Raw genomic sequence first — 26176 nt, 5'->3', positions numbered from 1 at the left:
GTAACTCTAGAAATAGAGAAGGAGTGCAGTTGCGGCGGTGCCCTGAAGCCAACCTGATAATATTCACATCGCGTTTAGATGTGCGTTGCACTGTTGAGGAGTTCGTCAATGGAACCCTTGGAAAATAACCACGGCTTCATACCAGAGCTCATGTACATGTATTGTTTCTTACAACTTCCATCAAGCAGCCGCAGTGCTGACGGCTATTCGCTCTTCCAATCCCGTCGCCCAACAAGGCGCCCCAGCTTGCCTCTTCGTACCTTTGAAGTACTACAAGGTAGACGCTTCCCAATGGGAACGCTTTCCTTTCCGGCTTCTTCGAGCATCTAGAATAGCAAGCTGACTTTAGCCTTGCCGGTAGATGTAATAAGAGCGACTTGAGCGAAGGGATTATGACTGACTGATACTGTATGTGCTCAATCGGGTCCCCAAAGCGCTCTGTACACGAAGGCAAGACAAGATGGCCACCAAGGAGACGAAGAACTGTTTGATGACGGTGCCCGTGTCTTGGAAGCAGACGAGAAGGTATTCTATGCATACAATTAGGGAACGAGGCTCGCGAATCTAAGGCAGCTGAGCGAGCTATAAGCAGATGCTCCCCCATTGGATGTCAACTTCGGTTGTAACCATTGGGCCACGCAATGGGCCAGACAGCATGCGGCATCTGCTATGCATGGCGTAAAGAGCCGGTTGACAGATCCGATAGCGAGAACCAATTGCCGCCCAGAATAGCACCAGGACCTGATCGGATACTACTAGATAAGGTAGGCAGACAGCTTGTCACGGCTTCCGATCGTGACTCGTTGCTCTGGGGTAATAATATACATGTAACCTACCTCGATCGGGTCGGCACCTCGCTACTTGTAGATATTGCATGGTATCACGAAGATTACCCGCATACCAGGATAAACAAACCAAAATGCAGCACTTCATTGTAGGTAAACAAACACCAGAGAGTACAGTAAAATGTCCAGCATTTGTCATCCCGTCTCACTCATCCCCCTTCTCGACGCGCCGTGTACGAAGTCCAATCAGCCTGCCCAATGACCGTCACAGGAGTTTGTCTGACGCCCTCGTATTCCGATCAAGAGTACGACCACCCAGCGATACGAATACGGCGGAGATCTGGCAAGAAGAGCCGCTCAATGGGCCGAACCCGAGATCCATAAATCGCCTCCGATGCCTCGCTGCCGGCCACTTAAAGTCCAGATCCTCAAATCCTTAAGCTGCTAATGTGAGAATCCCGCGTATTTCCCACCGGGGCTAAATTAAGCGGCAAGACACGCAAGTACCGCCGCGCGCTGCTTTTGCCCGTCGAGGTACATCCTCGGCCCGCCTACCCCTGAATCCCAGCTCGCTCATCCCGGTCGTTGAGCGGGCCAATGGCGTTACATCACGATTCCAGAAAGTGTCCCATCACTGGCTTCTTCCACGCGGTTCAGGACGGAGGGCAATTTTTCTGTTTCTTTGCTTCTTGCTTCTTCCATCCCTCCTCAGACCGGAAGCTCTACCCGTTGCCGTGGCTCGAAGCACCAGCACCAGCGGGACTCGAGCAACCCAAGTAAACAAGCGAGGCTCCGGTTCGACCTCGACCAATTCCTTGACCCGACACCCAAACAAGAGTCCTCGACACACACACAAGGGCCGCTCGTCACCATGGCGACCCGATATTCTCTCCGGCAGACGCCGAGGTAAGTCAAGAAGAACAGCTGTTCGCGCCTGAGAGCGCGACAGGCCATTGGGTCACGCCGACATTGCTGGTAGTTGATCTCTACAGGTGGCCTGGAAGACGCCAATGAAGCCACGTCGCGACCGTCATGCCGAAGGGATGCGCTAACTCTCCACCCAGGAAGAAGGAGCTCTTTGACGGCTTGGTCGAGACTCCAAAGAGGCAGACTTCACGCGCCCGCCAATCCTCCCAAGCCCCCGAATCCTCAGACGTCCAGGACTCAGCCGAGACGGCCCCACGCGAACGCATCACCCGCCGACGAACCGCCAAATTCATTGAGAATCTGGACGAGGAAGAAGATCTCAAGCCCACCGCCAATGGCAACACCAACGGCCATACCAACGGTCACGCGAACGGACATGCCAATGGCCACAGTAACGGCGCCGCGCCGAACGGAAAGGATGCCGCCCAAGCAAACGGGACATCGGCCGACGCCCAGGTGGTGGACGGCTGGAAGCCGGGCCAGGACCCCAAGATCGACTACTCGGGCGAGTTCGAGTTCGGCGGCTCCATCGGCACCGGCTTCATGATGATCTTCTTCCCCATCCTCATGTGGTACATGTGGATTGGCGCCACGTTCTACGGCGGCAAGTTTCCCTCCCGAGCTCCCGGCCAGAGCTGGACTGAGTTCGGAGCGCACCTGGCGAACCTCGTCTACACCCATGCATTCCCTCACGCAAAGGCTTGGGTGTGGTACTGGAGCTACCTGATCTTCGAGGGCGCGTGCTACTGTCTGCTTCCCGGCGTCTGGGGCAAGGGCAAGCCTCTTCCCCACGAGGGCGGCAAGCAGCTCGACTACTTCTGCAACGCCTACGTCAGCCTGTACACCACCCTGGCCGTCCTCGCCGGCCTGCACTTCTCCGGCATCTGGCCCATCTACACGGCCCTCGACGAGTTCGGCCCCCTGCTGTCCGTGGCCATCTGCAGCGGCTTCATCGTCAGCTTCCTCGCCTACTTCTCCGCTCTGTGGAGGGGCAAGCAGCACCGCATGACGGGCTACCCCGTCTACGACTTCTTCATGGGCGCCGAGCTGAACCCTCGCATGTTTGGCATCCTCGACTTCAAGATGTTCTTCGAGGTTCGCATGCCCTGGTACATTCTGCTGATTCTGAGTCTCGGCGCGGCTGCGCGTCAGTACGAGCAGTACGGCTACGTCTCTGGCGAGGTCATGTTCCTCGTGATGGCGCACTACCTGTACGCCAACGCCTGCGCCAAGGGCGAGGAGCTCATCATCACGACCTGGTAAGAATAACAGGCGCTGCCTCCAAACCTCTCTTCGGGCTTCTGAACTGACTCGAAATAGGGACATGTACTACGAGAAATGGGGCTTCATGCTCATCTTCTGGAACCTCGCCGGCGTCCCCCTGTCGTACTGCCACTGCACCCTCTACCTGGCCAACCACGATCCCGCCACCTACCGCTGGAACCGCTACGCCCTGGTGGCCATGTACGTCTGCTACCTCTTCTGGTACTGGGTCTGGGACAGCTGCAACAGCCAAAAGAACCGCTTCCGCGCCATGGAGAAGGGCAACCTCATCCAGCGCAAGACCTTCCCTCAGGTCCCCTGGCAGACGCTCAAGAACCCCAAGACCATCGAGACCCCTCAGGGCACCATCCTCGTCGACGGCTGGTACGGTCTTGCTCGCAAGATCCACTACACTTCCGATCTCTGGTTCTCCCTGTCCTGGGGTCTCATCACCGGCTTCGAGTAAGTGACAGTTCCAGCATAAGGAGCCCTTTTCAGATAAGAGTTGACTAACGCTTTTTCCTTCTTCTTCCCTACAGGAGCCCCTTCCCCTGGTTCTACCCCGTCTTCTTCGCGTGCATGATTGCCCACCGCGCGCACCGAGACATTACCCGCTGCCGCGCCAAGTACGGCGAGGCCTGGCTCGAGTATGAACGACAGGTTCCTTACCTCTTCATTCCCGTAAGCTTTCCTCCACCCCATGCCCCCCTTCATTGATCCCACCAGGCCCTTCTTCTAACGCAAGGTCTGCAGTACGTCATTTGAAGAGCATATCGCTCATTGTACCGAGATCTGCTTCTCCCGTACATATATAACCAAAGAGTCATCTCTCGCTCCTTGTGACAAGGAGGGGAGTTTCTAATTCTCAGCCAGCATGCAACATAAATCATGTGAAGAGGAAAGGGGACGACGATTGGATGGTCAGACTGGGACCAGGAAACCAGGAAATAATCTATAACCATTAATGCTTGTATCACGTATCGAAGAAGGATGACGGAACGGCTCTAGTAATAGCATAATTAATGAATGGCGTGGTGTATCACGAAGTCGGCAGATACAACGACAGACCGTGAACGTAAGGAGCGACTCTGGATTAGAAAAAAAAAGGACAGATAGAATTGAGCACCTGCTTACACTAGATCCTTCGCCTTCACCGTCTATGAAGAGAAACTCACATCAAGCAACCGCGTCCTGACACTAGTGTACATATACTGTTTATAAGACTCCTCCTACTCATCCATTAACGCGAGACAAGTCGCGACCGACATCATGATTCGCCATTCCCCAAGCAAGCTTGCTCCTTCTCACACCGTCATCCGACTCCGAGTTATCATCTTGACCAGAAACCATTTTTTTCACACCAAGGGTAACGACGTTGGCAAAGGCAAATGTGTCTTGTTTTTTGGCCGGAAATGGATTGACTCGTTCTACGCGCAGACAGCATCCTGACTGGCCTTTGAGTTCATCAGAAGGGCGACAATGAGACCGTAGAGACCTAGGTGACATGTTAGCAATGCGCTTTGTTGTTGTATTGGAAAAAATAGATGAGCAATGTGCGTACCCAAGACTTCGGCGAAAATGAGAATCAGAATCATTCCAACAAAGAGACGAGGCTGTTGAGCGGTTCCACGGACACCGGCATCACCGACGATACCAATGGCAAAGCCAGCAGCGAGACCAGCAAGACCGACAGAGAGACCAGCACCGAATTGGATGAAACCAGTGTACAGAGGGAGATCCTGCTTGAGACCGTCGGAGATGAGGACGGAGACGACCAGACCGTAGATACCAATAATACCAGCCATAATGACGGGAACAATGTCTGAGCAGCAAGTTAGCAATGGCCAGCGTGCGTTGCGGAAAACAGGACGACGCACTCTTGACGATGAGATCAGGACGGAGGACACCCATGGCGGCAATACCAACACCAGACTTGGCAGTGCCGTAGGAGGCACCCAGGCAGGTGAAGACAATGGCGCAGGTGCAGCCCATGGCACCAAAGAAGGGCTGTGCAATGCGTTAGCAAGTTCTGTCTATCATATCGAAGAGCCAAGTCTTGGATGGCGATGGTCTGGCTCGATGTCGCCGCGGCTATTTATCGGTGACGTCGTTGGTACAAGCGGAACGGGTGGTGGTTACTGACCGCGTAGACGGGGCTATACGGCAATCAAGTCAGCTCTATGCTCTGGAGACGATACGTTGTAACAAGCAGATGCAGAAGCGGGAGATAGCGATGATGCCGGAGACTCCAAAGGATGCGATCCGAAGCTCCATGGCGATGCTAGGGGGGTTGGAGGATGCTCAACGCGCTGACGCAACATACCAAAGTTCGGTGGACATTGTGGCGATGGCGAGTTGCTGAAGCGATAAACTGTGAGAGTAGGCGGAAGTCGAGGTCGTTGTTGTAAGTGCTGAGAAGCTACCGGAGTCGGGCAGATGCGCGAGAGACGACGGTGTGGATGAGCTGTGATCTGCTGGGGGGCTGAATATGTAGCTGGCTGGCGAGAATGATTGAGGGTGCCAGTTCCGGCGCCGATGCCTGGTTGCTAAGGTTTTGCTGCAGAGTGGCCGCTTGGGCATTACATAAGTCGGAGGCGGATAATTACCTCACCCGCTGGGCCTTTGTTTTGCGCGCCTGGTGCTTGGCCTAATGGGGCAATGGATTGGCCGGCTTGGAGCAGGTTCGATGATGAGCCTATTGCAGTTGATGGAAGGCACGAAGGACGATATCAATCGACAGAATTCTTTTCATTTCGGCAATTCTCTGCTCTTTATACCTCTTGCCTACCTGAGAAATTAATTTAGCTACCTATCTTAGGTATCCTTTAAGTCAAACGCGGGAAGCACATATATTTGTGCCTGTTGTGGTTCTCAGCCCTGCAAAACTCTCGCCTTGAAGCCTGCTTGTTGCCGAGCTTCGGTGCTTCGCGCTTGCTGATAAGCTCTGATGCTCTCCGATTCGACTTGCCCTGTTAAAGCAGCATCAGATAAAGCAATATCTTCATCTATCCTTCTCTTTTCCTTCCCGGATATTGTATTTCCAGCCTCGGAATCCGTGGCCGAGACAGATAAAATGTTAAAAGGTAGCATTGAGCGATTAGACGATCGAACTCGGAGTGCAGATTACGACTCCGCCCCGTCCAGCATACGAACCAGACGGCTCTCACCAAAAACCAAGCTTTATTTGAGGTATAAAGGAGGCGCATCCACGATGCAGCCTTACTTTTTAAGTATTAAATTCACTTCATGAGCCGCGCAGCCTCGCACAGAGTCAGGTATGCAAGATTTCTTCAGCTTCGTATCGAGTGCAACTGCACCGGGGAGTACAGAGTCATGTCAGCCAACCGCTTCTTTCTTCCCTTTTCAATTGCAAGGGGTAGTGCAGACTTTCTTCGTTCCCATGTCGCTCGCTACGGTGCACAATGCTCTTCAGCGTCTCCGTGAAGAGACACTGAAAGGATGCCAACCAAGGCCACTTCTCCTCACCAGCAAAGGCCTTCGAATCAACTCGAGGTCGGCGGCAATCCAGGCAACACAGTAGGAGCAATAATTGGCCTCAACATTGCCTGAAGCCATCCATACAGTGCAGTACATACGACGCAGCTCCCTGCGTCAAAGCAGCATGAACTGCGCCTCAAAGGGCAGGTCGGCATCCAATCCTCGCCCCTTGCAGCAGCGAGTGCCGCCCACGGCACTTGGATCGACACTCAACTCTTCCTTTTTCCGTCCTTTCGTCCCAATTTTTGTCCAACGTTCCTGTGCCCTTACTTGCCATACCTGCTGTCGCGGCCCACGTAAATCAAGGGGCTGAACGGAGCTGTTTGCACGTTCCCACGTCATGGCCCGGAAGCCTCGTACCGTATAAAAGCAAACATTGACGTTGCAGATCCCACTGCCATAGATTTTTTGAAGAAAAAAAAAAAAACCTTTAAAACCTCTTTGCTTCATCCACTCAAGCCAACTATCCGCTTGGTTCCAGCCCTCCCTGTATTCATACTCGTCGTGTCGGCAAGATCAACCAAAGATAGAGCATACCTTACCGATCCATCAGCCATCCCTGAAAATGCGTTTCGAAATCGTCTCTTTCCTGGCCGCTTTGCCATTCTCCCTAGCCAACCTGGCCGACCTCTCCTACTCTGCGCCGCCGGAGCGCTTGGCCGCAGCTCAGAAGGAAGCCGGGTGCCATCTGCCAGCAGGCTTCCACATCAAAGACTTTACGGCCAAGACGAACGGCACTGGGCAGACACCGGCTCTTACCTCGTATAGCTTCGCCTACTCTGACCCGGACACCAACGTTGCCCAGAAGTGCTCCTTCAACTCAAGCTCTGTTTCCACCACACCCGGAAGCTTGACGCCGCGGTACGCGTGCGAGAACAGTGATGTCAAGTTTATCTTGAGCGGTTCCACGGGGAGGACGTTGACGCTGATCGAGAAGATCTGCCCTGGCCCCAACGGGTATGTCATGTCACATTGCACTACCAACCGCTGTTTCTTCACGTCTCTATGCCGAGTGAGGTGTATGTGCTAACGCTTGTTCTCGTCACAGTGTTAAGGGGTACGAGGTGGCCGGCGCAGTTGACCTTGCCCTGAATTGCTCGACAACACCGGCTTCGTGCAGGGCGGCTTCGAACGACGTCCAGGGAAACTTCACAGCGCTGGACCCTGTGACCGATCCCACTCGAATCAAGCGCTGGGTGAGCTAGAGAGTATCGATAGAGAATATCTGCGGACGGTCATATCAGATATGAAAGAAAAGATAGAGAATCTCAGGGTAAGACGGATACAGGGAAACCGTTGTACTGGCAAGAACTTAGAGATGTTATAAAGAAACAGAGTCACCTCTAGAATGTCGCTTTATAGGCATGACGATTTCGCCCACTACAGCTGTGGCGTTCCCGTGTGAAAGCCATCAATTTTGACAGACAGACTGGTCTTTGTTAGCTGTGACTGCCAGAGACCGAGTCAGTCATGCCGAGAGGATTCGATAGTGTGCTTCTAGCGACAGAGCGAAGGACAACCGAAACGGGGCTGCAGCTTGCAAGATCCATACCTAGAGCTATATTTGGATGACTGACATATCGTCTTTCTTTCCTTCTAGATGATGGTTGCCTTCAATTCCCTCTGCGATGGCAATCTGAATGAGCTTCGAGCTCCCAGTTGCGTCAACTGCACACGCCGCTTCAATGTTCTCTATTACCGCTAGACTCGGCCGCTACTGGCCCGCCTCCAGCGCTCTTCCCTGCCAACACCCGCCCAGAGCTTCCAGCTTCAGCGCCAAACCCCAGATTTTAGGCCCCTGACCCCTGCTCGGCCCCACCGTAATGTGCATGCCCACCTCGTGATCTCGACCGTTTGATCTTGCCATTAGTTTTCCATGACCAAGTCACATACCAGTCAGTAGTCATCACAACCTTTTCGTGCCTCGCTGAATTTTCCTTCTGCTTTCCCCCAAGACTCATTCACCTCCTGCAGGAGCAGCAGCGAAATCACTGGCCATGATGCAATAGAAGCAGCGAAGCGCGCGCTGTTCTGCAACTCACCTTCGCGCCGGAGCGGTGTCACGAATTGCGCCCATTTGCCACAGCGAGGCCTTCCAATCTCCCTTGCGCCAGGCCAAGCCGGATTTGACGAGCAGCATCGCGATTGGTGACTGGCTCTGCTCAGCTGAGACGAGGCGCCCTCATCCTCGTTGCCAGCAGCATCCTGCGAATCTCACCGGCTGTGATACTTTACTGCTTCCATGCTCTGATCACCGCCAACGGAATCCGAACAGATGGGGTGGGCAATGCTGGACCGCTTCAGGCTGTTGCTGCTCGTTCAGCTCGCCGCTGTCTTCTTCGCCGAGGCGGCATACATCGGCCACCAAGTACCATTGGGCACCCATGACGAGCCGCCGGCTGTCTCAGGCATCTCGGTATCGTTGTTCGCATCCCTCGAGCGGCTCGCGAGGCTCGTCGACGTCTCATATTGCCTCGGCAACTCTGGGATTCGCAAGCCATTCGAATGCATCTCCCGATGCGATGAATTCCCCAACATGACGCTGGTCAACACCTGGAGCACGGGCTTTCTCTTTGGTGACAACTGTGGGTTCATTGCCGTGGACCAAGGCTTGGACCAGCATCAAAGCGAAGATGGAGACGACGAGCAAGGCGCCATCATGGTTGCGTTTCGCGGGACTTACAGCATCACCAATACCATTGTTGATCTCAGCACCCTTGCGCAGAAATACGTGCCATATCCGTCTCCAGATCACGGAGGAGAGTCGCCGGAGGAACCAAGCCATGAATGCACAAACTGCACCGTCCACATGGGCTTCCTCCAGTCATGGCAGAGCGCTCGGAAAGCAGTTCTGCCAGAGCTCAAGGCGCTCCGCGCGCAATATCCATCATACCCCATTCACCTCGTCGGCCACAGCCTCGGAGGCGCCGTGGCTTGTCTCGCGGCGCTGGAGCTGAAAGTCTCGCTCGGCTGGGACGACGTGACTGTTACCACGTTTGGGGAACCTCGCACCGGCAATGCTCAGTTTGCCCGCTTCGTCGACGACGTGTTTGACCTCGACGGCATCATCGACCTCGAAACGCGATCCTACCGCCGAGTCACGCACGCCGACGACCCCGTACCCTTGCTTCCACCGGGAGAATTTGGCTACAATTCTCACGGCGGCGAAATCTTCATCTCAAAGCCCGCTCTGTCGCCGACCGAGATAGATATCCAGATATGCATCGGCGACGCGGATCCCAATTGCAGTGCCAAGGACGATAGCTCCGTAGAGGGCCTGCTATATCGTCTCCTCCACTTCCGGTGGACAACTTCCTCCATGGAAGAGTATACCCAGAGGATGAGCTTTCCAGCGCGGTTTAAGCTATGGCAGTTGTTTTCCGCTCATCGGGACTATTTCTGGAGGCTTGGGCTGTGTGTTCCCGGCGGCGATCCTTCAAACTGGGGTCGGCCTCCGTATTCCTATGAGCCTCGCGAGGAGGAATTATAGTCTTTCGGAATGATTCATGAGTGTGTTTGATGAACAGCGAGCTATTACGTACCTAGGGAGTGAGGTGCAATTAGGATGAGGTTGGATATGGATGCCCAATCGAGAAACCAGTAAAACTACTGGGCAGTAATATATGATACTCGAACCGCGAGCACAAATATTATGGAACAGGAACACCTACTCAGTCGAGCGTTTCTTTGAATGCCTAGTTGTAGGATAATTCTGAATACCACTACCGCATCGTTGATATTGTCGGAACACCAGATCTCGTGGCAGAAGACAGAACTCCTGACTTCCTTCATCAAGGGGGGCCGGTATCGGCACATGGAGATGGTGTACCAGTCTGTATTGCCTCAATGAGCGTGCACTTCCAAGTTCATCGTCATCGAGGGAGCTGAGGGTGCAGAGAAACGCTGCGTCGCCATGTGACGATATCAAAGACATCATGATGACCACCACGTGTGCCCGACATACAAGCAGTTGAGGTTGGGTACATATTCAACATTGAAGCCGCACTCAAAAAGACCTCAGAACTCTCTCAACAGATATGTTAGAGGGGCCAAGCCTTTGTCCCCAATAGCGTCATCAGCAATATATTATAGGCTGCTCTACGGAATCGGGATCCTTCTTTGCAGCTCTAAGGTAATCGGGATCGGAAGCGCCAAGGACAGAGACAGCTTCTGGGCGAATCCGAGATGGTGGGGGTTGCTATAAACATTGAAGCCCGTGTGTGTGCCGGGAGGGGCTATTTTCATGGCGGCCCTCAGAACTGGCGGTTTGCTGTGCTGGACCTCCTCTCCATGCGAAGAAGATGCTGACTGGCTGCTTCGATCCGTTCTCAAAACAGCTGAAGAGCAAAGCTCATGGCGGGGATGATGGCTATTGGCCTGCAGAGAAACACCACTCAGCACGCACATGCTTGCCCGCTGTGCCACGCGATGTGCGATAAGAGAAGGAGGGGGGTGAAAAGGGGGGCCGAAGGACGAGCGAGTGAGTCACGGATGGCAGACGGGAAGAGCTGACCACAGCCACAGCAACGCGGGATTCCTTTGCTGGGATGAATGAGCGAGGCAAGGAGAAGCGGCATGTCAAACAGGGGGGGCAGAGTTTGGGCGGGGAGCGCAGGCCACGGCATCATGTGAACAGCAGAACACTTCTGGTGTGAGAAAAGGAAACCTGAAGAAATGACGCTGGGAAACCTATCCAACGGACGGGCAGGACGGAGACAAGCGAGATATTACTAGTACTACCAAGTAGGCCATGCATGCATTCCCGTGCTTTGGGACGGATCGGCTGGTGTAGAAAGGGGCCGCTAGAGGACTACGGGCAGCCAGTGTACTTGGAGCCGCATGTTGGCAAGCATGGCAGCATACGATATACAAGCAAGGGGAGAATACGACATGCGGAGTGGCATCTAAGCAGAGCATCACCACGAGGCGGCCGTTGCCTTGATACCTGAGGCCAGGAACGCTCCCCGCGTTCAGGTGGAGGCGGAAAGACATGAGAGAGACAAGCGTTGGAGCGACGTGGCCAGCGGGGATGCTTGGGAACAGAGAAGGGAGCACATGCCTCGGCCGGGGTGTGCCGAAGACATCCAGCACTCGCGTGACGGGATGACGGGCAGCTTTTCGTCCTCGACACCAGAACATTTTCCCTGGCGGAAGCCATCGTGTCTGCTATTACTATAGCGGCACAGCACAAAAGCAGCAGCCTCCGTGCGCCTCTGGAGAAACGGAGCATCGAGGAGGCACTAGTCGCCGTCTGCTCGGACAGCAAGCTAAAGGGAATTAGCAACGGGATCTGCTGGGACGGACCACTGAGCCTGCTAGGGGGCCCCAACCGGCCGGGTTCTGTCGACCGCGATCCATTCCTAGCAGATAGAAAACACCAAGGGAAATGCCATCTGGAACGAGTTCAAAGACCGGCACGGCGTACTCCGTGTGAAGGGCTTGAACGAAGTACATCGCAGTACGGCAAGACGGAGACTTTTCCCTCGTTCTCTGCTTCGCGGCGCTCTGCTATCGAGGGGTGGGGTCAAGATGGAACGACGTCTGACCGACAGTCAAAAGCTGGGTGACCTCTAATAAGCCAATTTGCAGCCCCTGGCCACGTTATGACGCCTTTCCGGCAGCCCTGGGAGGGCAAAGGAGGGGGAGCCGCTGGTTGGACGACAAGCGCCAGAGAGGCGGTTTCGCAAACGCCCCGGGAGAAGCACAAGGGAGAGCAGACCACGGCTTTTGAAGACGATGCCATCGACAGACAGCCTGTTAGCGCCCAGCTCCAGTCGAAGCGGCGGGCTGTGGCAGCAGATCAGCTGCATCGCTAACAAGGCGAGGTGATGGGACGATTTGATGAATGTCTCATGGCAAAGCGGGACTCTGATCACTCGGTAACCCTTTTTTTGCTGCCGCCCAAAAAAGAAAAAAGAGCCCCGCCCTCTTGGGCAGCACGCAGCAGGGAAGCAGAAGGAACAGGAAGACCTCAAATAGGGCTGGAGCTCGGAGAGAGGTGACCCTCTGGATTGCTCCGTACGGAGAGCCGTGTAATGCGATGCTGTATTGATGTCCAGCGTTGTGCGGTTCGGCCAACGTAGCATGTCGACCGCAGCGTTGGTGCCGGATCTTGATGGCATGCTACATCGCAGTACGACCGTGCCCAGCAGAAGTAGGGCAGCATCAGGGCAGCATGCACATGAGTGTGGAAGATGCCAGAAGCTTGGGAGTGAAGGAGAGGAGCAGGAAACAAGGAAACAAAGGCATAATAAGGGGTCTTTGTGGTACTGGAGACATTCACGGCTGTATGTGGTCGGGCTCAATCTTAGCGGTCCCCTTAATACCAGGCACTACGACAACCTCAACCCATCAGTGGCTAACGAAGCTGGACATCTACGGCACCTCTACGAATGTCGAGACTCTGCGCCATGTAGGTAGAGATAGCTGCAGATCTTGGTCGAGAGAGTTCTTCAGTAAGCTCCTCGCTTGTGTGTGCCTGAGCAGTAACTGGTGCAGGCCTTGCAGAGTGAGCTGAGGATAAAGTGAAGAGAGCATACTGGCATGTATGGAGGGGGGGGGGGGGGAACTCGACTCACTTCTCTGCCTGTGATAGCGACGAGAAAGCGCCTGTGCGCAGAGCCGCTCATTTCGGGCACAATGCGTCTACCTGCCAACAAGGCCATACTGGCGGCGCGGCCGGGTACCGCGCAGGTACCGCCGGCCAGAAACAGCAGCGGGAGGCAAACATCAGGCTGCTGCTAGAGCACCGGCTTAGCGGCCTAGGGGCGGGGTGCCAGGCGGCTGGCTAGCTGGCTAGGCCTCAAACTCCACTGCAAGCCGGCGCGCTCATCACCTGGCAGTGGGCTCAGCAGTCCCAAGCTCCGCCCCGAGAGCCCCCCGAACCCCAAAAACCAATTCAAATCTCAATCCACAATCAAAATATAAACACTCTTCTCGCCCCATCCTCAACCGCATCCCACCTCAGACACCCGCATCCATCCTCTGCCTCTGCCACCCGCCATCGCCGCACAACTCCCGCCGCCCTTCGCCCTCTCCGTCTTCCAAACAGCATCACCGACGCCGACGAAATGGCCACCGAGGTACGTGAAGCTCTCTGCACAGCCTGCCGTCGCTGCTCCGACCGCCGCTTTCCGCTGCCCTTGCGTTGCCGTTCTCCTCCCAAAAGCCCCCCCCCTCGTTCTCGCAACCCCTCAGCCCGCCTCCTCGCCACGGAGCTGCGGCGGGCTCTGGGGATACGCGCGACACGAAGCCCAGAAACAACATGCAGACCACATTCCTCGCTCGCTCCTCTGCCTCTTTTCCTTCTTCTTGTCTCTCTCGACGCTGAAATGCAAATGCTAACCTCCTATCTAGCGTGAAAGGTTTGTGCCAGCAGCCGACCCCGTGACCCCACTATAACCTCTCATGGCGAGAATCCAAGCACCTCCTCTCTGCCCCCCCTTTTCCACCTCTTGCTCGAACGCAGCCGGCTGACCGGGCTTTCCGATGACAGCAAGACCTTCCTGGCCCGCCTCTGCGAGCAGGCCGAGCGCTACGATGAGATGGTCACCTACATGAAGGAGGTGGCCCAGCTCGGCGGTGAGCTCAGCGTCGATGAGCGCAACCTCCTCAGCGTCGCCTACAAGAACGTCGTCGGCACCCGCCGTGCCTCGTGGCGCATCATCTCCTCCATCGAGCAGAAGGAGGAGTCCAAGGGCTCTGACAAGCACGTCGCCACCATCAAGGAGTACCGCAGCAAGATCGAGCTCGAGCTCGAGAAGGTCTGCGAGGATGTCCTCAACGTCCTCGACACCAGCCTCATCCCCAACGCCGCCACCGGCGAGTCCAAGGTTTTCTACCACAAGATGTACGTCCTTTTCTCTTCCTCTCTCTTTTGCTTGCTGCATTCGAGATGCTCGGGTTTCGAAATTTTTCGCCCAATCACGTTTCAGCTCGCATATTTCGAAATTTTCAGAGGCTAATGCAAATCGCTCTTCTAGGAAGGGTGACTACCACCGCTACCTCGCCGAGTTCGCCTCTGGCGAGAAGCGCAAGGTCGCTGCCACTGCCGCTCACGAGGCCTACAAGGTATGAACCGACTCCGTGCATCTGCCGGCGCCATGGAGAGACAGCCAGCTGTAGACAGACAGACAGACAAACGGGTGATACTGACCACTCTTTCTCGCAGAACGCTACCGACGTTGCCCAGACCGAGCTGACTCCCACTCACCCCATCCGCCTGGGTCTCGCCCTCAACTTCTCCGTGTTCTACTACGAGATCCTCAACTCCCCCGACCGTGCTTGCCACCTTGCCAAGCAGGCCTTCGATGATGCCATCGCCGAGCTCGACTCCCTCTCTGAGGAGTCCTACCGCGATAGCACCCTCATCATGCAGCTCCTGCGTGACAACCTGACCCTGTGGACTTCATCCGACAGCGGTGAGGCCGAGCAGGCCGGCGAGGCCAAGAAGGACGAGGGTGAAGCGGCCAAGCCTGCCGAGGAAGAACCCAAGGCTGAGGAGCCCGCTCCCGAGGCTGCTTCCTAAATCCTTCTTACCTCTTGTCGCGCTCAAAACTCGGCACAAGAACCGAGGGTCGTTTTTATCTCGTTTATTATATCTGCATGCTCTCGCCCCCTCCTGACATGGCGATAGATGGAACCATGTTGGAGGCTGGCCTGGCAGACGCAGCACCGGTACGCATGCGCGTTGCTTCTCTGGTTTGAGGGGGAGAGTGGTCATGGAACTTCGGATTTGTTTTCGGTTAAGGATTAGGAGAGACGGTTGGCGCAGAGTGAATGTCCGTTGTTACTGCCTTGATCCGGTGACGGAACCCGTCTGGTGTTCGCTGCTGAATGATGGACGCTTCTGTTGCCTCTTTCGCCTCCACCCCCCCTCTACCCAAAGTGCCCGGTATTCGTTCCCCTGTTATGTGTGTTTTTGACGCTATCACCTACCTAGTTTACATCTGGTCCCGGTTCTGGTGGATCGTTATGGAAATGTTGTCCCCCCCCCCCTTATATGACGTCGTCGTTTTCTCTCTCGCAATATGTTGCTTGCTTTCTTTTCTCCCACGTGTTTGTCGTTGGTATTTTCACCTCCCCCTCCTTGACCCCTCCTCACCACAGAGGTTTTCGATTCCGTATGCTGGTGTGCCCCGCAGAGAGGGAGGGGGGAGGAAACAAAAAACAAAGAAAACGTCCAAGGATTTTACAGCAGCAATCCCCCGTTGAAAAAATGGCAAAAAGAAATTCCAATTCCAGCCAGCTGATAACCTCGTAGCATTTGTAGACTTGAAGCTATTTGGCCATGAACGCCGTATTGCCTGTACCCATCAAGCTTCCTGACGTTGCTCAAGGAAGTCTTGGTTTGACAACTTGGCATCTGACACTGTCTTGTGGCTTGAAAGACGGGTAGCAGCTTGAAGTTGGACACTCGGCATGGGCTTTGTTAGGTAGATGCAAAAAACTGATCTTTCAAGGTTATTTATTCTATGCTCCTCTTCAGGTACGACGAGTCTGTGGCGAGTTTTGATGTGACGCATGTCCTGTCAAGTCAATTTCCGGCTTTTGTTGTCTCACTCGACAACTGTATTCCATACAGCGCAAGCACAACACATGTGAGGTCAAGACAAAAACAGAAGCAAGAAATTTTCGTCTTGAAATAAGGTGCCGAATTTGGATATGATCTGGCGGATGGATATATGGCCGAAAATCCTAATGACCCTCGAGACAACAATATCCCACAGCATCAGAAGAGGTTCTTTTTTTAACAAGCAGTAAGCGATGTGGATTAGCTGCGAGCAGTCAAAACAACACCCCCACCATCTCACAATCGACGATCTAAACAGCAGATGGATAAATTTTGACCTTTCATTCGATTTCAACGGTATTGGGAATCTCTGGAAAATAGTAGAAAAGCAGACAAACAATAGGCCCGTCTATAAACGCACAGATCCCGCGCAGGTCGACTAACGCACAAACAAACGCCAGAGAAAAAAAAAAAAAAAAAAAAAAAGAGCAACACCGAAACCCGGAATGGAAACGCACAAAGAAAAAGAAAAAGAGATCAAGCGAGAGAGGGAGAGAGAAGGGAGGGAGGGAGAGATTAAGCTTTAATAAGGGACCGGTGCTGAGGCTTTGTGCGGAATAAGGTAGGTAAAAAAAAGAAAGATTCGCTTTCCCACATGTGATTGATCACCTAGGTACTAAACATGCCAACGTTATATTATGGGCCCATCCCGATTGTCTTGTGAGTAGGTCGGTAGGGAGGTGGGTGGTGAAGTCGTCTCGAGTCGTGTTCGTCGTCAATGAGGCCTGCCGTGTAAATTTTGGTTGATTTCACTTTGTCTTCGGTTTGCGTTCAGACCGGCTAAACATCTTGACTCAATAGCCTCGACGCCCTGAGCAGCCTCTTCTGCTTCTCCCAAAGACGCCGTCCGCGGCCATTGCTGCTGTCCTGGCCGGGCACGACCTCGTCGTCGCCGCTGTCGGGCCTGGGCTCTCCCGGCCGCAGGCTCTGGTACATGGCCGTCCGGGTCACGTCGCCCTTCCGCGGCGGCATCAAGAAGTCTGGCAACTCGGCGGTGTTGACCGTCACGCTGCTGCGGCGGCGTGCCTTGCCCGCCAACTGCGTTTTGACCTTGTACCATAGCCGTGAGCCGCGCGACATGGTGGCGAGCTCCTCAGGCGACAGCGAGGTCGAGGATGCGGTGGTTGTGGTGACGAGTGACGGGGCGGAGTAGTTGCTGGCGGCGGTATAGGAGGCGGATGCCGACACGACCTCGTCGCGCCAGATGACGATGCGGTTGTGCTTGGAGGCCGAGATGAGGGGGCAGGCTGGAGGTGGTGGCAGGTCGGCCATTGTTGCGGTTGGCTTCGATCAATGGCTGGGGTAGTGGTTGTCTTGATGCTGCTTCTTCTGCCGCTGCCCTTCTCTCTGCCGGTGCTATCGCCAACCGAGGTTTGCGATTGTGAAAAAGAAGAGGTGAGCTCTTTTTCTGTACTCGGACTAGTCGATTGCCAGCCAGCCTCGGGAGCGCGCGCTCTCAGACGTCGGTGAATCGGCTTGGTTGGTCCACGAGCGGTGACTGTGAGCTTGCGTCAATCGGAATTGGTCTTTAAAGGCGCCGTCGAATGTCGTCCGTGTCCAGATGCCAATAGATCTGCAGGCTGTTGGAGTCGGCGATTCACAAGCTTAAGGATCGCCCCCAAGCTCGGCAAGGCCCAGATTAACACCAGCGGCGCGTAATAAAAAAAGCAGAGCCGTTATCGCTTCCCCTTAAGGCAGCTGTTCATGCAACCCTTGCAAGCCACAGAGGATCCAAACGACTCCCCCACCAGGCAATCTCTCAATGCTTCTCCGGCCCGCGGGTTGACGTTCGACAGGGTGCAGCAAAGTAAAATAAGAACCTGAGGCGAGGGGAAACGTAATAAAGATTGTGGTAGGCAATCAAGGCGGCGGTGACTTTCGGGACGCTCCGAGTCTAGGCTGTTGTTCCTCGACGCCCTTTCCTTGTCTTGTGCGGACTATCGTCTTCTGCTGCGTACTGGTTGCACGTTCTGCAATGGGCGGGAGAGTGCCGTTCGCCTTTTCTCCTTGTTCTCGTTTGATCTCGCTTCTGCGGGCGGAGGCCGAAAAGAGGAAGCCCCGTTTCTATGCACGCCGTAAATGCAGAGAAAACGCCGATTATATAGCAAGGTACTCGGTAAATGCAGACGAAAATCTCGTGGCGCCACCGAGGAAAAAACGGTTCGAAGCCGGCGGCCGGTGTAAGAGGAGATGGATGGATCCCACGATTCCTTTCAGGGCTCCACCGCGGCGGGTGAGGGTCAGAGCAAACGCTGGCGAGGGCGTTAGAGTACTAGGTAGCCGTATTTGCGTATCTCCTCAGGTGCTTGGCCAGGTGCTGTGGGCTGCGATGAGGGCGTCGGCCAGAAGGAGAAAAAGAAGCAGATGGCGATGGTAAGGGAGCACGGAAAGGAAATGAAAGGTTCGTCTGCGCTGCCGTCGTCGTTGTTGTTGTTGTTGGTTGGTTGGTTGATCTGCAGGCAAAGGGAAGAAAAAGAAATACGAGCAGGGGGAGCAAGAGGCTTGGAGAGTAGGAGACGGGATGAAGAGCCTGGTCGTGGTTCAAGAGGAAGAAAAAGTGCACACCAACATTGAGATTTGAGGGAGCGAGAAGAGGCCAGTAGGACAGGGAAAAGGCCGCCGGAAAGTGGAGCGCGCAGGGGCGGTTGCAGTGGACGGGCTCGCTAGCGGACGCTGGAGGTCTGGGGGATGTTAGTGGACGAGTGGGCTGGTGTTAGTGAGCTGGGGGGCTGATCGCGGTGGCGGCACATAGATGGGGGGGGGCGAGGCCATGTGAGCCAGTCACAGACGCGCCTTGTCCCGGTCCATCAATCTCTCTCCCGACCTCATGTGCGAGCGCCAGTCCCCGTCAAGCACTTGTGCGAGCGCTCAGACGGCAGGCCGCGTGTGGGGGTCGCAGGCACCAGACGAGCCAAAGGGCAACGAGAGCAGCTGGTCCTGTCTCGGCCGTTTACAGTACAATCGAGGCCCGGTGGGTGATCTGTGATCTGCCTCGAGCAGCTCCTCTCTCCTCACTCTGTCTCTTGTCTCTTGTCCAAGTGCCGGGGGTTGGGCTGCTGACACCGCGTTGCATCGGAGCTAAGGCACTCTTAGTGTTGCCTCTATTGGCAGATCGATGTACTGATTGCGATGCCGAAACATGAAGTCTGGAGAAGCGATGCCATCTCTCACGGAGGACGCCGACTACGAACCGTCTGGCACTATCGCCACCACCTCGAGTCTACGGGACTACAGGCGCCGATTGATCCATCTGCGACACATTCCACCACCCTCAATGGTCCAATTGTCATTTAGCACCCAGCCCGACTTACTCGCGTGCCCTCCTTCAACGCAACCCGGAACAAGAAGGGAAGGGGGGGGAAAAGGCTCAACCGCAGACTGACTGCTTGGAACAACCAACTTTTGATGTTTCTTTACCGCGAGGACGCAGCAATTACGGAGTACCAAGGACCTGTTTGGACGCTTCCCCATACTGTCATGTACCATGTATCCTGGCAAATTTGACAAACGGGGAGCAAGGGACTCACACGTCTTCCACTCGCCCCGGGACTCGCTTCTTTAAATATCGGCATGCCGTGATGGGCCCTATCTTGGATTGACCAAAAATTAAATTGGACTGAATTGATCAGCTACGATGGCCCGTCGTTCGCTCCCTCTTTGTTTCTACAAATAGACACAGACGCGGGAGCAAGACAGGGCTGAACGAAGGAGACAAATAGCATCGACCATCTCCATCTATTCTCTCCCACTTGGAAGCGCCTACAATAGAACACGCTTCTGAGGTCGTCGCAAAGATGGTGTTCACATCCAATAGATTGGCAGAATAAGAGACAAACAAGTCCAAGAAAATGTCTCGTTACTGCTACTATTCCAGCATGACGGTCACGCGCCCAACATCCGTTTCGACTTCACCCTCATGGCCACATACCTAGGTAGTACTTCCTGCAGCCCACGCGCTTCCAGCCGAGTTGTCTCTCCCCTCCTCCTATCTTACTTCTTCTTTTCCTCCGTAATGCAAACGGGAAATAGTAGAGACAAAAAGGTGGTGTAACTCGCGGGCCGCGAAACCCGAAACAAAGCAAACAAACAAACAAAAAAAAAAAAAAAAAAAAAAAAAACGAGTTCCCCTCTCACATATTTCACAGCACACCCAGCCAGCCATTCATTCACTGGTTTCCTTCCCTTGCCATCGACGAATGGGGACGTACTCGTACCACATGACAATGGAGTGATGCCAGCATACCTTACATACATTTTCATCCCATCCTCGCCGCGTCTGGCGCGAGAAAATAACCCGGACCTTACCTTACCTTGACTTGATATACAGTGCAAGTCCAAATGCCTCGTCTCTGACATCTTCCTTATCCATTGGCCTCGGCTATAAGTCGCTTTGACGCATCATCGCATCCCTAAGCGTCTAGACTTTCAATCCCCTCCTCCCAATCCCAGAGACGCGGAAAGAAAAAAAAAAGAAAGCAGGAAATTGTGTCGTTGACCTTTTCTGTTTCATCCCGTGAAGCAGTGTAACCCAAAGAATCACCCTAGAAAACCCAATCAACGAAGCAAAGAGGGGAAGAAAAGCTCCTTTTGGTACGACGGGGACGGCCGGGTGGCTGCGGGCAGTTGAAACACGCAGGAACAGACAAAGAATCGAAAGGCTACGATTCCGTTACTTCGTACAGTTCCTCAGATAACCAAGGGCACGTATCACGGATTCATGTCGTACAAAGGCTGGGGGTAGAGTACAGACGCACAGCCTCTTTTTTTTTTTTTTTTTTTTTTTTTTTTTTTTTTTTTTTTTTTTTTTTTTTTTTCTTTTTTCTCCCGATCGGCAAGGTCTGGGATGTGCCTACGGTAGGTGAGGTGTTATGGATACATCGTCACACTCGCTTTCACAGTCAACATTGAACTTCTGGCAAGGCAGTAGGAGGTGCTCTGAGGTCGTATTCATCTATCGCAGTAGAGCAGGCAAACCCATCTGATAATTCAAAATCATCCCACTTTCGCCAAGCGACTGCGCCGTCTTTTCCTTTTCTGCCTCTTCTTACCCCCCTTATGCTGCTGTACTTGGCTGCAATGTCTCCCAGCCTCCCATCTCTTCCTCTCCTCCTTCGTTTAACGAATCCAACAAGTCAACGGGACCGTGGTTTGCCTGTCTCAATCGCTGTGGCAGGACAGGAGGCCCTCTAGCCGCGACACTCGTGCTCGTGCTTGTGCTCGTGCTTGTGCTTGTAGTTGTAGTTGTGCTTGTGCGCATGTTCACGTTCATCTGGGGTTTAGGAGGCGCAACGGGCTTCTTCCCAGCGCCCAAGCCCGCGGATCGCGTCTGCCGCTGCGCATCATCTGGCGTTGCAGCCATCGTGGAGGCGCGGGCCGGCAGCGGTGGATGGTACTCATCGCCCCCCTGATGATCTTGATAGCGTCCACCTCCGGCCGTCATGGAGGACGCCGAGGCTGGGGATGTGGAAAGCAGGTGGGCTGGTTTCTTCGCTACGGGCGGTGCGGGCTTCCCAGCTTTCAGCTGCTGAGACAGCTGCGATGTCTGAGAAGCTATCGAAGCGGGTCGAGACTGCATCCACACTGGTTGCGTCCCAGCCTTGTCTGCTCCCCCCGTCGTCACAGAGGAGCTCGAGCTCGCCGACTTGCCGCCCGGTCCTGCACCCAGGCTCGTCTCGCCAGTGGTCGCTGAACGACGGGGAGGCGGAGGAGGCGGAGCCACGGCGGATCTGTCTCCGTACACACTCCGCGTGCCATCGCCGTCGCCAATCTTCATCCGTCCGACCTGCGCAGGGAGAGTCGTCGGGTCATATTGTGGGGGCAGTTTCCTGGGTCCACCAGGTGCAGCGGAAATCATGCCCCTCGGAGGCATCACCTTCTCGTACGGAGAGCTGGATATGCTCGAGAGCGACGCCCCTGGTGACGACCGCGAAATGGATATCCAGTCCGGTTCCTCGCTTTGCCCAAAGGGATTGGAAGGGCGGTTCGGGTTCAACGCCATCGGCTGGCCGTCTCGCCCAGTGGGGATTGGGATCTGAACGCGAGCTGGCTGTCGATTGTCGAGCCACCACTTTTGGCGGTCTGAGCTCGCTGGCGGGAGGCCTGGCTCGATTGCGTCGTACCCAATCAGGTCTTCATCTTCCGAGTCTTGGTCCTCACCTTGTGCAGCTACGTCTCCAACTTCAGCCTTGCGCCGTTCATATAGTTCGTGGCTAATGGCATCTCGGCGAGCTTCGTCAACGAGGCTCACCCGGCAATCAAATGTGGCGTAAACAGGCCTGTGATCCGAAAATAGCAGCGGCGCCGAGTCGTACGACGTTTGGCGGAGAATGGCCCCCTTTTTCAGTACTCGGTCTGTCCAGGCGGGAATCCTCGCTTTTTCACTGAGGGTTTTATTAGCACAGCGGTAGCCAACAGCAAATCATCTTGTTGGGCAGGCATGAAAGGCAAAGGGGGGGGCTTACGAAGTATCATAGACGTCGGTTCCGATGTCGAATCTGTAAGTAGGCAGGAAGTTGATGCGGGCTTCAGAATAGAACTGGAAAGCGAGCCCCGCCACCATTTGTAGATTCAACTGGTCGTTTTCGTACAAGGTCTGCAGGTCTCGCTTCTTCACCAGGGCGCGGACAGCCTCGGAGCTGAGTCCGATGCGGTAATTGAAGTCGCCCAGCCAGATGATGGCGTCTGGCGCACCGTGAGTTAGCCAGCGTGTCCATATGTTTCTCCTTCTTCCTTCTCCCATTGCTTGGAGGAAAAGGGGCACATACCATGATCCTCGATCCCCCGATTCCTCTGAAATCGTAGGCCGCCGTGAATCGTGGCGTAATCGCGATTTCGCTCATCGTAGTTGGAAAACCCTGCCGCCAGATGCGCCGTCACAAAGCATAGGTGAGTGTTTGCATAGTCGAACCGGATAGCAACCGCTCCCTTGTTGCCGGCCATCCCGGACAAGCCTGTTTTCTTGACACTCCCTTCAACGTTCTTGATGTGGTCAAGAGACGACGACTTCACAAAGATGCACAACGCCGCTCCCACGAGTTGTCCGCTCCGTAGCAGCACGTACTTCTTTCCCCCCAGGGCAGCCTGTCGCTGATTCAGAGCTCGTTTCACCGCCGCCTCCCAGAGGCTCTTCCTCGTCGGGTCGCTGTTCATGATCTGCTGCGGGCTCAACTCAACTATCTCCTGAAACGCAACCACATATATCTCCGGCTGCGACGACCCGAGCGACGGCGGAAACAGCCATGGCGATAGGTCGTGATCGATGCCTTCAGTGCGTCCGTTTAGGTTAAATGTGCCAACCCATATACTGATATTCTTGAAGGAGGTGAACTCTTCGCTTCGCCTGGCCAGCTCTAACGACACAAAGTCGCTGATGGGATCGAACAAGTGCACGGGACTTTGCCCAACTAGCAGGCCGAGCAGCATGTCAATGGTGATCTGCCGAGATGGATCGACGAAGTTGTTGTGGTAGATGCGCTGAACGGACTTGCGTACGTCTGCCATGGCACCGGCGAGAGACATCTTGCCGTGTCTGGTGAAGGACGTCTTCAAAGCCCCGGTTCCAGCATATGTCTTGGAGAGCGCATCTCCATTATCTGCCCACAGGCTGGAGTGCCTCATCCAGAAGTCGGAAGCTGCAAACTCCCCCCGGTGGCCCAAGAATGCCTCGACTGCCATTTGGGAAATGAGCGTCTGGATCAAGTTTGTGCGGTCCAGACAATCCAAGCAATTGGTGCGGAAGACGCCCTCTTGCTGAAGCACAACCACCATGCGTTCATCGGTCTTCTCGTTAGAATCGTGACGGCTCTCGGCCAAGTAGTAGGCGAAGCCATCGGCGGAGTTCTCTATGTATCTACGAATGCCGCGGGCAGCCTCGTACCCTGCTGGACCTTTTGTCTCCGCGTGGAAGTCGTAATGTGTCTCACGCAACAGGGCATGGTCTTCTGATTGATGTTGAGCAGGCCGCCTCAGCGGGCAGCGTCTTATACACTCCCGATACATGCTGGCAAGTTCCGCTTCGCCCGGCTTGGTGTCGCTCAAGAGGTTCACTACATGGACGGCGCCATAAGCCTGTTCGAGATCCTCGAAATGCTTGTTGAACGTCGGCTGCGTCGCATCCAGGGGTCGAGTGATAGTGATTTTTTGACGGCCGGGTATGAGATCCGCGACCTGCTCCCAAAAGACTGGCACCGAGCCTCGAACCTGTGCGTAAGAAAAGAGAACGCCAGCGGGGGACCAGAATGTGGTCTCTGTCTCGACGAAGTTGGCGACGTTGCCGTTGTCGTCCATGCCTCTGGCGTTGAAGCGAGTGCCTGCCCGTCGGCACGAGAGTCGGGAAACCAGGGTCAGAAAGGACGGCATGCCGCTCCTGGCTGCCTTCAAGGGTGATGCGCTCTGCGGGATGGTCATGGTCTTACAAAAGCCCCGGATCGCAGACGTGAGAATGCGTGAAGCATCCAGCGCCTCGCGCTCGGAGGCCATCAGCCGGGAGCGGAACTGGACCAGCGGACTGATCATGAAGGAATTCCATAGGTAGGTATCGTCAAAGTTGTCGATTTCAAAGGAGTTTGAGTTGATGGGCCTTGGCATGAGAGTCAGTACAGGTCAATACTGGTCCATCTCACATGCAGTTCAGAGTAGGCCATACCGGTCTTGTACCCTGTTGGTGAGGTCAAAATCCGTGCTGTAGTAGAAGGATCCATTGCTGAGCAGCCTGCGCAAGTCATGACACGGGTGCTCAAGGGCCACCTCCCGCCGACTCAGCCCTTGGCCATAAGGCGAGGATGAGTTGTATCCAAACACATCCGACGGATCCGCATCCGTCGACTCCAGCGGCACGACATCATCATAGTCGGCACTGCTCAGGCAGTAAAAGTCCACGCTCGCGATCCGCTCCACCGTCTCGCCGGGCCGGATCGTTGCGGCCCTGACAGCCTGGGTGATGACGGACAGAAAGACCTCGCCATTGATCGCAATCAGGCCCAAAGTGCCGTACACAGGCCTCGGCGTCAACGGGCGGTAGTCCTTGAGCAGCTTCTTGGATATGGCGGAGAACTCCACCATGCACTTGGCGGTTGCCGAATCGCCTCCGCGCGGCTTGCTGGACGGCAGCGAGACGGGCGATCCGCTGCCAAAGGCCTCGCTGGCAGACGAGCTGTAGCGCAGGATCAGGGCGTGAGACGACGACACGATGGCGATGGAGCGGTGCGGATAATCGCGTATGTACAGCTCGCTCGACTTCTCAGGCGCGGGAGCTTGCGCGCTCCACGAGCCAGGCGGAGTGTCCATGGGTATGGCGGCGATGGACTCGTGGCATCAAGTCAAGAGTCGGTTTGCGGCTGGCAGGGGCCCAGAGCTGGAGAGAGAGAGAGCAGAGCGGATTTAGGGTCCCTGTTGATCCATGGTCTCCTTGCAATTGGGTGGAACGATCGCGGGCCTTTGCCGCAGCGCTATCTGCTGCGATGTATGCGCTCCCTCTTTGCTTCCTTGTCGACAGGCAGTTTGTGTCCCTCGGGGCCCGAGATTGTCGTTGTCCTGAGGTGGCTGTCGGTGTAGGCGTTATGTCATTGGTGACATGGGCTACAACTAAGGTACAGTAGAGAGCTTACCGTCGGCGGAGCATTTATCGAGGCGGCTCGACGTAACAGGTGGAGGCCAGTATTACCTACTACCTAGTAGGTAGGTAGTGTGTCAGTAGAATGTACCTTCAGCCTTGCGACTGAATTCGATCATCTTCTTCCTCGTCAAAATGGAGGGAATCGAGCACCGTATGGATTGTGAACCAAGAGAGATTGCATATGCTCTAAGCTGGAGACATGGATATGTACTTGGGTATTTCGTATGCGGAAGTTGTGCAGATCAAACTTCGCGATGCTGAAGGTCACTGCCCACCCTAGACCGCCTCCTTCGAAAACGCAGCAGAGCAGTCATTCGCTTGAGCGAAATCACGTCCATAGGTTTGCATATCGAAGTTCTACAGAGAGCTGTCCACCAAACAACACATCGGCTCCAATGATCGGATACCTACCAGTTGATAGACTGCATAGGTAGTACTTTTGCTTCGCATGGGCACAGCATAAGGTACTATAGCTATCACGGACTTGTGCTAATCAGGATATTGACGAGTGCTTCCAAT

At 54.9% G+C, this 26176-nt stretch overlaps 9 protein-coding genes across 9 annotated transcripts; 6 read left to right on the top strand and 3 right to left on the bottom strand.

Annotated features, from left to right (window-relative positions):
• Positions 1-1382: 1382 nt before the first annotated feature.
• On the top strand, positions 1383-3740 carry CCMA1212_003669 (uncharacterized protein; the record flags this gene model as incomplete). The annotated part of the gene is made up of 6 exons (XM_073701009.1): positions 1383-1387; positions 1506-1691; positions 1850-2971; positions 3033-3437; positions 3515-3656; positions 3729-3740. The coding sequence occupies 6 exons, from the start codon at positions 1383-1385 to the stop codon at positions 3738-3740; spliced, it is 1872 nt and encodes a 623-aa protein (XP_073560139.1).
• Positions 3741-4402: 662 nt separating this feature from the next.
• CCMA1212_003668 (uncharacterized protein) lies at positions 4403-5385 on the bottom strand (the record flags this gene model as incomplete). The annotated part of the gene is made up of 4 exons (XM_073701008.1): positions 4403-4470; positions 4537-4797; positions 4853-4982; positions 5299-5385. Coding segments are annotated over 4 exons (546 nt in total), but the record flags the coding sequence as incomplete, so codon positions are not given.
• An 867-nt stretch (positions 5386-6252) lies between these two features.
• On the top strand, positions 6253-6773 carry CCMA1212_003667 (uncharacterized protein; the record flags this gene model as incomplete). Its single annotated transcript, XM_073701007.1, has 2 exons — positions 6253-6512; positions 6560-6773. The coding sequence occupies 2 exons, from the start codon at positions 6253-6255 to the stop codon at positions 6771-6773; spliced, it is 474 nt and encodes a 157-aa protein (XP_073560132.1).
• A 265-nt stretch (positions 6774-7038) lies between these two features.
• CCMA1212_003666 (uncharacterized protein) lies at positions 7039-7678 on the top strand (the record flags this gene model as incomplete). Its single annotated transcript, XM_073701006.1, has 2 exons — positions 7039-7430; positions 7522-7678. 2 exons carry the CDS (start codon positions 7039-7041, stop codon positions 7676-7678), a joined length of 549 nt encoding a protein of 182 aa, XP_073560133.1.
• Positions 7679-8748: 1070 nt separating this feature from the next.
• On the top strand, positions 8749-9963 carry CCMA1212_003665 (Lipase A; the record flags this gene model as incomplete). Its single annotated transcript, XM_073701005.1, has 1 exon — positions 8749-9963. One exon carries the CDS (start codon positions 8749-8751, stop codon positions 9961-9963), a length of 1215 nt encoding a protein of 404 aa, XP_073560130.1.
• Positions 9964-12002: 2039 nt separating this feature from the next.
• CCMA1212_003664 (uncharacterized protein) lies at positions 12003-12289 on the top strand (the record flags this gene model as incomplete). The annotated part of the gene is made up of 2 exons (XM_073701004.1): positions 12003-12012; positions 12063-12289. The coding sequence occupies 2 exons, from the start codon at positions 12003-12005 to the stop codon at positions 12287-12289; spliced, it is 237 nt and encodes a 78-aa protein (XP_073560131.1).
• Positions 12290-13543: 1254 nt separating this feature from the next.
• On the top strand, positions 13544-15000 carry CCMA1212_003663 (14-3-3-like protein; the record flags this gene model as incomplete). Its single annotated transcript, XM_073701003.1, has 5 exons — positions 13544-13555; positions 13830-13837; positions 13969-14322; positions 14456-14543; positions 14644-15000. The coding sequence occupies 5 exons, from the start codon at positions 13544-13546 to the stop codon at positions 14998-15000; spliced, it is 819 nt and encodes a 272-aa protein (XP_073560136.1).
• A 1824-nt stretch (positions 15001-16824) lies between these two features.
• Positions 16825-17316, bottom strand: CCMA1212_003662 (uncharacterized protein; the record flags this gene model as incomplete). Its single annotated transcript, XM_073701002.1, has 1 exon — positions 16825-17316. The coding sequence occupies one exon, from the start codon at positions 17314-17316 to the stop codon at positions 16825-16827; it is 492 nt and encodes a 163-aa protein (XP_073560137.1).
• A 3781-nt stretch (positions 17317-21097) lies between these two features.
• Positions 21098-25329, bottom strand: CCMA1212_003661 (Inositol-trisphosphate 5-phosphatase 1; the record flags this gene model as incomplete). Its single annotated transcript, XM_073701001.1, has 4 exons — positions 21098-22424; positions 22506-22725; positions 22809-24622; positions 24689-25329. 4 exons carry the CDS (start codon positions 25327-25329, stop codon positions 21098-21100), a joined length of 4002 nt encoding a protein of 1333 aa, XP_073560134.1.
• Positions 25330-26176: the final 847 nt, after the last annotated feature.

This window comes from Trichoderma ghanense (assembly GCF_004382785.1).
Source record: "Trichoderma ghanense strain CCMA-1212 chromosome Unknown scaffold_3, whole genome shotgun sequence".
NCBI classification, from domain to species: domain Eukaryota; kingdom Fungi; phylum Ascomycota; class Sordariomycetes; order Hypocreales; family Hypocreaceae; genus Trichoderma; species Trichoderma ghanense.
The sequence above is the reverse complement of the archived record's forward strand: the minus strand, read 5'-3'. Positions and strand labels throughout refer to the sequence as shown.